This window comes from Microtus pennsylvanicus, chromosome 8 (assembly GCF_037038515.1).
Source record: "Microtus pennsylvanicus isolate mMicPen1 chromosome 8, mMicPen1.hap1, whole genome shotgun sequence".
In the NCBI taxonomy this organism is placed as follows: Eukaryota; Metazoa; Chordata; class Mammalia; order Rodentia; family Cricetidae; genus Microtus; species Microtus pennsylvanicus.
This window is the reverse complement of record NC_134586.1, coordinates 15694631-15704551: the sequence shown is the minus strand read 5'-3', so window position 1 is coordinate 15704551 and position 9921 is coordinate 15694631. Positions and strand designations below refer to the sequence as shown.

The following is a 9921-nucleotide window of genomic DNA, read 5'->3' as shown; positions in this document are numbered from 1 at the left end:
GCAGCGGGTAATGCTGACAGATGAGAGGCAACATGAGCCCACGACTGCATGGAAAGCAGTCTCTGGCTGTACTGAGACGGGAACGCCCAGAGCCCAGCAGTCTGTCTGAGCAGGAGCTCAGCAAGGGTGATGTGGCTTCAGTGGACAGCAAAGGTAGGGAGGGGAGTAGCACCCCAAGCTGCAGACAGTCCAGAGTCTACAGATGAGGACAGATCAGTGTGTACACATGGGAAAATCTCCCAAGGCTTCACAGAGCCTTCGAACTACTGAAAGGAGCGTTCTCCAGAGAATTCAAGGAGGCAGGAGGAATGCCAATTTTAGAAATAGGCCAAACACTCAGATTTCTGCTCCGTGAAATGTTTGCTGCACAATGCCCCATTGCCCGTGTGGTAGACAGGTGTGGTGGTACATACCAGTCATCCCAGGGCTGGAGAAGAAGGGCAGGGTTTAGGAACCAGCCGATGAGGCTGTGTCAGTAAGTTCCAGGTCCAGGAAGAGACCCTGCCAAAGTTATTGACTAAGGAAGATACTACTTCATTATCTGGTCTCCACACACATATGTACATGCACACAAAAGTACACAAGCACAGGAAGGTTACAAAGGCAAAGGGAGTTATTTAAATGTTGATAAAATTTGAATGTTTGGGCTGGAGAGAAGGGTTACTGGGTAAAAGCACTTGGCAATACAAGCATGAGGACCAGGGTTCAAATCCCTAGAACCCACATAAAATCCTGACATGTAGCATGAGCATCTGTAATCCCGGTTCTCCTACCGAGAGATAGAAGACAGTCAACGGTTTCCAGACATCTGCAGACCAGCTAGCCTGACGCAGGCAATGGAAAACAACCAAGAGATCCGATCTCACAACAATGTGGAGCATGAAGAACACCACCAAAGGTTGTCTGACCTCCACATGCACACTATGACACACGCACATCTGAATTCACACACAAATGCATATGCATACACGAATGCACACACACGTCATATAAACATGCAAATTAAGATATTTTCAACACATCAAGAAATGTGAGGCAAGGCATAGTGGTGCACACCTTAAATCTCAGCACTCGGGAGGCAAAGGCAGGTAGATCTGAATTTAAACAAAACAGAAGGTATAAGCTGCGTGTGGTAGGATGCTGAGGCAGGACCATACATTCAAGGGCATCTTTGACTATACAGTGATGATATATATATATATATATGTGTGTGTGTGTGTGTGTGTGTGTGTGTACATACATAATACATACATATATATATGTATGTGTGTATGTTAATTATTATTAACCCCCTGAATCCAATTAGTGATACCCATGGGTATGGGGCCAACCACAGAGGCATGAGCCATCCATCTATAGTGGGGTGAAGACTTGAACAGAGAACTTTAAAGTTTTTATTATATTAGGTGTGGGTATGAGTGCAGGTGAGTGTCCCAGCATGTATGTGGCGGTGACAGGACATTTCAGGAGTCAGTTCTCAACCCAGATTGTCATGCTTGGGCAGGCTCAACCATCTTGCTAGACTCTGAACAGACTTTTTTATTTTTACAAATGTGTGGTGTGTATGTGTATTTGCATGTGTGGATGCACAGGCAAGTGCATACATGTGTGTGGAGGCCTGAGGTTGTCATTCACAGGGACAGGGTCTCCCAGCTAAACCCGTGGCTCAGGTAACTCTGATGTGAGCACTGGAATTACAGGGGAGTCACCAGGTCCACCCAGTGTTTATGGGTTCTGAGGACCCAAACTCTGGTCCTCAGGCTCGCGCAGTGTTGAGTTCTGCATGGCTTCAGTCAGGGACTGACCTAATTGGGGCAATGAGGGAATGAAGAAAGGACAGACACATGGACACAGATATCCTGCAAGCCACATTGACATTACTATTGACAACTGAAGAAAAATTAGTTATTAAGCAGCAAGAAAAATAATTTTATGGTTGGGGGTAACTACAACACGAGGAACCATGTTAAAGGGTCACAGCATTAGGAAGGTTGAGAACCACCGGACTAAAGGCTGGACATTATGCAACATACTTGTAGCCACACGCAGGAAGTGAAAGCAGAAAGATTTGAGTTCCAGAGCAGCCTGGACTATGTAGGAAGCTATAACCTGAATTACAAAGTGAAGCTCCGTCTCAGAGGTGAGGAGAGCTTAGGAAGGAGAGATGGTAGGCAGTCACAATGACATCTGCTTTAGATATGGCCAAAAATTTCCACTAAAGGGAAGAAACAAGTAGTTAAGAATAGACTCTACAGAGCAAGTTCCAGGACAGCCAGGGCTATGAAGAGAAACCCTGTCTTGAAAAAGCAAAACAAACAAGTCCCAGCACTTGGGCTGAGGCAGGCAGATTTCTGAGTTTGAGGCCAGCCTGGTCTACACAGTGAGCTCCAAGGCAGCCTAGGCTACACAGTGAGACCCTGTCTCAAAACAAACATACAAAAATCAAAGAATAAAGCCCCTATTGAAACATGTGTGGCTAAAATTTTCACTTATTTAATGAGTATGTCAGGGGAGTTGGTTCTCTCCACGTTGGTCAAACTCTGGTCTTTAGACTTCAAAGCAAGTGTGCCTTCACCTCCTGAGCCATAAAAATGGCTATTTATCTTTAATTTTTTAATCTATACACAAAAGAGGTGGAAAGCGAAAGGACAGGAAATCTTACAGGACTAACAAGGAAGCTACGATATTACTCTCAGACAAGTAGACTTTCAAGTCAAAAAATTCAGGGGCAGAAAAGCATTGCATGATGCTGAAGGGTGAAAAGTTATGAGAATTTAACTATTTTGTCATGTGTAGGCAGAAACTATCAGAAAAGATGAAACACGTAGAGCCAGAGGGGAGCTTAGAGACTGCTGCTTTTTTTCGGTAACAGTAGATAGAAATCCCATCACGATACAGGAGACATGAGGGATCCCACTGACTTTTAGAGCTAGGCCCACAGCACAGTACACACGCTCTTCAAGACCTCCCACTGCCATCAGTCTGGCCCATAAAACAAGTCTCAAAAAGTTTAAAAGGATTAAATCTGACCTTTATGGAACTGAATTTTAAAATAACAAAAACACTGGAAAATGCCCAGAATATCTAAAAATTAAGCATACTTTTGTATGATTCATTTTCAAAGAATAAAAAACAGCAAAACCAGAAAGTTATAAACTGAATGGAAACATTTATGGGAAGCAGACTAAGGCATCTTAGGAGCCAGGCATGCGGGTACAGGCTTGATGATGTACACTTTACCCAGCATCCAGGAGGCAGATGCAGGTGAACCTCTGCATTAAAAGTCAGCCTGGTCTACTAAGAACAACCACTCTCCCCAGTGTGAAGAAAATCTATAAAAACAAACGTGTCCAGACACAGCTTAACAACGGTGATAGTTTGAGTGAGAATGACTCCCCTAGGCTGATATTTGAATACCCGGTCCCCAGTTGATGAAACTGTTTGGAAAGGATTAGGGGCGGTCTTGGGGGACATGTGTCACTGGAAGCAGGCTATGAGACTTCAAAACTCTGAGCCATTCCCAGTGTCTTGTGCTTGTGGATCCAGCTGTAGGCTGTTACGGCTCCAGCACCACGCCTACCTGTAGATGCCGTGCTACCCACCATGACGACCATGGACTCACCCTCTGTAACTGGGGGCCCCCCAAAAAAGTCTTCTCAAAGTTACCTTGATCTCAGTGTCTTAGCACAGCAATAGAAAAATAAGACAACCCATCATGATACAACAGCAGAACTAGGTCCCAGTCTCACCCTTCCCTACACTGACAACCTGTTGACCTTTTTAATTGAAATTTTACAGTGGAGAATTCCATCCTCCAAAAGACATTTCCTATGAAGTTTATTCATCAACTAGTTGATTTCTTTTGTATGTGGTAACGGGACAACTCGGCATAGTGCCTGGTACACAGTCAATGCTGGCCAGATTTTAATAAAATTATCCTTCATTTTAGCCTTTGTATGGGGAAGATCAATTTTCTGCTTTGACTCTATCTGAATTTGAAAGAGCAAATCTCGAGAAAACTTTCCAGAATGATTCCAATGTGTAGATTGCATAGTGGTGTAAATAACAGAGAGAGCACTAGCTACAATTCATCCTGAGTTACATTGACAGGAACTACACAAGCTCCAAGGAAATGAATTCAAATTAAGAGAACTGTATAAATGATTTGGCAAAGGAGGACCAAGATACACATGATTTTTCACCATTCTTGAGACCACATCAAGTTCAAGGGAAGCTGTGGCTCTTTCCTCCCTTTTACTGGAAACACTGTGACCTATGTGGCTGGCCTTTTCTCCTTCCTCATCACGGACAAGTGGAGATGATAAGACTCCTCTCAAGATCAAGAGCATCTGACGTGGCCTTATGTTAGAACGTGGCTTCCACTTAACCTGCCCCTCTCCATTCACAGCAAAGTGAGACTCAGTGGGACCTGGTACGGGCATCCTCATTGGTTTAGCTCCACAAATCTCTCAGGCAACATCACACTAGGCTCCACACCAGGAAAAGCAACACCACTTTAGGGTGTCATTCATAATCAGCGAGAACACGGCAGTGCAGAAGAGCCTGGAGGTCTCCAGAGTTCTAGGCACACAGTTCAGCCCTGAATTAGCCAACAGTCTTCAGTTCTTCACACAAAGCATAACCATTTTCATTATTTCTTGGAGTAAATAAATGATAGTTCCACTTTTTCAATGATTTTTCCATGGTTTTATTATAAAAATCAACATTTCATTTGTTACAATTCAGCTTATTGTAATAATCAAAAGGGAGTTTATACAAGGTACCTTTATACAATTTATAATTAAAGCACTTATTTTACAAAAGGGGGTGAGTAAGTGGACAAGGGCTGACCAAATGTTGGCCATTATAATATAAATACATCCTTGCAAAGCACCATCGTACCAAAGTCGATGTACAAGAAACACCAGCTGACTTAAGACAATGACAAAGATTAAAGCTTAAGAAAAAGTTTAGACTCCTAAGGGACAAACACCCGAAAGCAGCACCAGATCCTTCACTTGCAACGAGGCCAGTCCAGTTCGGCCTCTCGTATCCTCTTTCTCTGGCCTCCCCTCACCAGACTCGGATGGAATCACTCTCCTTGCCTAACTTCCTCTAAGTGCTCTATTTAGGCACTGATATAGATACATATCCACACGGATCTATAGCTATACCACCCCTCAACTTTCCTATATGAAGTGGATAAACAAACAAAGCCCAAATGGACAGTTAAGCAAAAGCATGTTCTCTATCTCTTTGGTGTTGACTTTGGACAAACGCTAAGTGATGATGGAGAATCCAATGATTAGTGTTATGTTGGGCCCATACTCTGCTTCTGAGTGCAATCAATCTGTAATTCTAAAAATTCCCTAGGGATAAAATAAAGAATGGTCTATAAAGGCCTGTGAACCAACGGTAAAGCTCCCTTTCATTGAGGTGAGGACAGAGCCGGTAACTTGATTCTAAGTCACTGAGATAAACCAGCGCATCCGCCTCCCCTCTCCTCAGGTGTACGCTGAATTCAATGAGCCGTGCAGCCAGAGAAAGATCCTGAGAATAAGGATCCACAATGCGAACCACTTAAGCCACTAATATGTAATTTTGTATTTGAGGCCCAAAGTCCATGACTTTAAAACCTGAGGATTTCAAAAGCCAAATCTTGACACTATTATAAAGCAGTGCCGTCCCAATGTCCTAAAATCACATCTCTTCCCATGGCCTGCTTTAGGTCTGGGATGAGGAAACCCCAGGAAATTAAAAGGAATTCTGACATTTTAACTAATGCTTGATGACAAACGTGTTTAGGACTTAGTGCACACCCATAATTGTGCAAGGCTTTCATTTGTGAATTCTTAAATATTGCCAATCAACCGATATCCACATTCCTTTCTACAATCCAATTCTAAGTAAGTTTGTTAATTTTCTGTAGTCACAAGGGCTACACATTAGCATGGCACAGTCACTAAAAGCAGGGCATTTTCAGGGGTGAACAGAAGACGACTTTTGTTTCTGAAGCTTACAGAGAAGCAGGCTTACTTGCGGAAAGCCACCCTGATCACACCACCTGATAAGTAAGCACAGCTATGAACTGACAGTCACTCATGGGCCTTTACAGAGGGACAACAGACGCTTCCCCTAGACAACTGTCACCTAAGGTAGATGCTAGTTTTACAACTTAGTGTGCACTGACGAAAGCATTGTAAAATTTTTTTTAAAAAAGAACAATACCAGTAATATTCTACCCACCAACTCTAGTTTAAGCCTTTTCTGTGACTGTGCCCATTTACCTGACCTACATGAGAACTACTTAGGCCTTGGTTAGGAGACTAGGACCCCAGAGGAATTGTGTCTGAGTCCTAGTTATAGAAGATTGCAGTGCAGAAAAGCTTGCTGCAGTATACAAAATGTTCTCTCAGTAAATAAGCATACTTTAAGATACAAGCTCAAAACAAATAGCCAAGAAACTATGGAATCTAATCAAATTGTATTCATGTTTCCTCTTAAATAATCTAGATATATCCTAATTTAAAACTTTCCCTTTTCCCCAATTTGTGTTCTCACAAGGTTATTTTTCCTTATTTTTTTGTTCAATAATTACGACATAGTTTACTTAAACTTAACTGTCCATGTAACTTGAGTATCCTTATCTTTCTCAAATTGAACAACCATCTCACTAAAAAATACTCTCAGAAGTACTCACTACAACTCAGCTGCCCCAGAAAGAGGATACTGAGATTAACCTGAACTGCCTTCAAATCATTTCAACAAATTGGCACACAAATTTGTATTTTGCAAGAAGAGGCCATTGCCATCGCAGCACAAGCACCTGGACTGAGATGAAACAAGGCAGCATCCTTCTTAGCTCACTATAGTGCAAGTCTCTACATGGGAAGCCCACCAGATAAAGATGCACATTAAAATGTAAACATAGAATTCTCAAATTCTAACTGACACCCAGTCTTGGATGACCTTCCCATCTTCACTCAAGCGTCAAGTGCCCCGCGCGTCACAGAAGGTGATTTCAAGACCCATTCTGTCTTAGACGCCGAGCACTTCGTTTCAGTAACAGGAAGAATTAATGCTTATCTGACTGAAATTCAAGACATGCATGGATTGCCATTTACTTATACACAAGATAAGTGCCCCTGATTCTGACTAAGCTGTCCCCAATATAAGCATTATCTTGAAAGATTTGGTTTTCTCTTTAAAAACGTACCTGTGTTTTTTAAAAGTTAATTAAACTCTGCCAAAATTCTGGAATCATTTCTTCCTATTGTTTTCACTTAGGCTCTAAAATCCAGAAGCCTCATATCAATATATAATTTAAAAATATATTCAATAAGTAATCAACAGCTGCTTAGGTAAAAGCACACTAGGTTAAAAACAGCTCAACTGTAGCAGAGGAGCGCTAGACAACAAAAAAGCAGGACACTCGTGTCTGGACAGCCCTGACAGCGACAGAGGTAGCAGCTCAGGACCACCATGACGGCAGCTCAGGCATGTTTCAGAAGAGACTTCCATTAGTCTCCACCACTCAAGTTCCTGCAGCTGAGAAGTTCACAGTGAGTCTTCTCATTTAACCCACACTGTTACATTTGTGAAATTATCTTAGTCCAGATTGGGACAAGAGAGAACACAGAAACACAGGTAAGAAGAGACTGCGGACCGTGTGAAAACATTCACAGTGCCTGCCAAGAAGGTGCCTCCCACCACACTAACAGAGATATGCGGGAGACGTCGCTCAGGAAAGCTGGTCCACAGAAAGTGAAAACACCACACAGTTAATATAGGGAAACCTAACAACACAAACAAAACAAAACAAAAAACCCTTCTTTTTAAATAGACTGTTTCTAACCAGAGCACATTTAAATGTTTTACTCAAAAAACATACATTAAATGATTTCACACTGTGATATTGTATGCTGCAAGGATACAAAACTAATTTACAAGAATATAACATATTCGTGATTTTTTAAGCTTTGTCTATAAGTGTTGTAAAAAGACACTTTAATGAACATTAAAACAATCATGGAAGACCAATAATATGGCTAACTTTTGATTATGTAAAAACAGCCTACAACTTAAAAGCTCAGTCAAATGGTGATAGTAGATATACTGGAATCAATCCCTTGTTGAGTAAATTCCATTTAGTCAATTCCTCAGATTAAAAAGCTTGACTAAATCATGGCTCTTGGCAGAATGGCCTACAAGCTGCTGGGGAGGCAGCAAGGTGAAAGCAGCTAGTGTTACCAAGAACTGGGCCAGCAGCAGGGCTCTCACCAGCTCCACAGCATCCTGCAGCAGACACCTCATCTCCTACAACAGCAACACTCAAATGGATTGTACAAGCATCTATTTTTCTTAAGGAAACTGTTGGATTCCTAGAGAAAACAAAGCCCTTTGTCCAAAATTAGTACTATAATTTCCTTCCTTCATGGTTTCTTAACTTGTTGACCCTCAAAAATGTTAGTTAGTCTGAAGGCGATTTTGGCTGCTTCCAAGTTTGCCACTCTGAGATGGAATTACTTTCTCCTCCTCCTTTAGTTTTTGGTATCATTGAAACCCAGACACTCCCAGTCAGTGATGCCTCTGCTATCCCTGTTTCCTTTGTGCTCAGTCATTTCACTGGGTTTAAGGCATGCTTTGTGTATTTAGTTTGCAAAAATAAAACTTTTAGTACAAATTTATATTTTATACAAACTTTTATGGCACAAGCAGCAAATCTGCTCTTTTAAGAAAATATATAAATATCCTTTTCTTCTGTACAAATATCTCCAGTACCCCACCCACTTTATAATGTTAACTGTACAGGGTCTGCCTCACTCTGCTTTATAGCTCCCTCCCCCCCTCCAGATCTCAACCAGATGTGTATTTACATTTCCCGGCGGAGGCAGTCAGAGGAGGAGGGCCCCTCCTCAGGAGGAGTCTGTGCAGGGGGAGGGTGGCGGTGGGTAGAGGTGATGCGAGTAGCTCCTCTCGGTATACGGAGAAGGAGGGCAGCTCTCATAGTTCTCTTCTGCTGACAAGTATTGGCTGCGGGGTGTGGGTGGTGGGGGCACAGGCTCTGAGTCATAGTTCAAGTCACTGGTGTAGCCCTTGGCTGTTGCCACTGAGGTCATTCTCCGGCTAGGAGCATAGTCACTGTCACAGACATCAGTGCTGCAGGGTGTAGTGGGCGGTGCAAAGTGCCGGTAGCTGTAAGGCCTGTAGCTAGTATGTGAAGAAAATAGAAGCACAGTTAGTTTTATGGAAGAATATTCTGTATCAGAAGTCAAAGAGATATAAATCCAGTTTGAAAGCTATGAGCTGTTGCAGTTAAAATCTGTATGGGTGGGTAGTCCTTGCCTGGCATGTGCAGGGAGGCCATGGGTTCAATCCCTAGGACCACCACAACCAGAAAGCCACTGCTTTTAATCGGCACACATGAAGAAGCAATGGCACATTGACGAAAACATGGATAGAGTTGGAGAGCAGAGAACTCAATCAAGCTCCAAATGTGCTCTTCTCCCTTGAGGCAGACTAAAATGCACGTGCTGTACACAAGGCCCTGGGTTTGACCCCCAGTATCATATTCAAAAATAGAATAAAAACAAACCAACTCAAGAGTTTTACTATTGACACACTCAGGTGCTGGGGACTGAACCCAGGGCCTTGCTCACACAGAACAAGCAGTTTATTGTTCAACTCCAGCCTTGGCCGACCTGTTACACGCCTCACACTCACAGATCTCAGCAGTCCCAGAAGCTTCAGAGCATGTGGAAATGGGTCTTCTATAGTCTACTCTCACTCAACACTCTTTGGTCATTTCATAATTTGCCTGTCAGGTAAGTTAATGATGTCTGAAGACCTTGTTTCTTTTAAAAGTAAACTACTGCACAATCCAGGCTGAACTCCAGCCACATCCACCCTGGTACGATTGCC

At 42.6% G+C, this 9921-nt stretch overlaps 1 protein-coding gene across 1 annotated transcript in view; it reads right to left on the bottom strand.

The window, feature by feature from the left end:
* Positions 1-6203: 6203 nt before the first annotated feature.
* Positions 6204-9921, bottom strand: part of Lrp6 (LDL receptor related protein 6) — a 125139-nt gene continuing 121421 nt past the window's right edge. Inside the window, exon 23 of the mRNA XM_075982513.1 lies at positions 6204-9210. Coding sequence (XP_075838628.1) covers positions 8916-9210 — 295 coding nt within the window. The 3' untranslated portion in view covers positions 6204-8915. The remainder of the gene's footprint in view (positions 9211-9921) is intronic.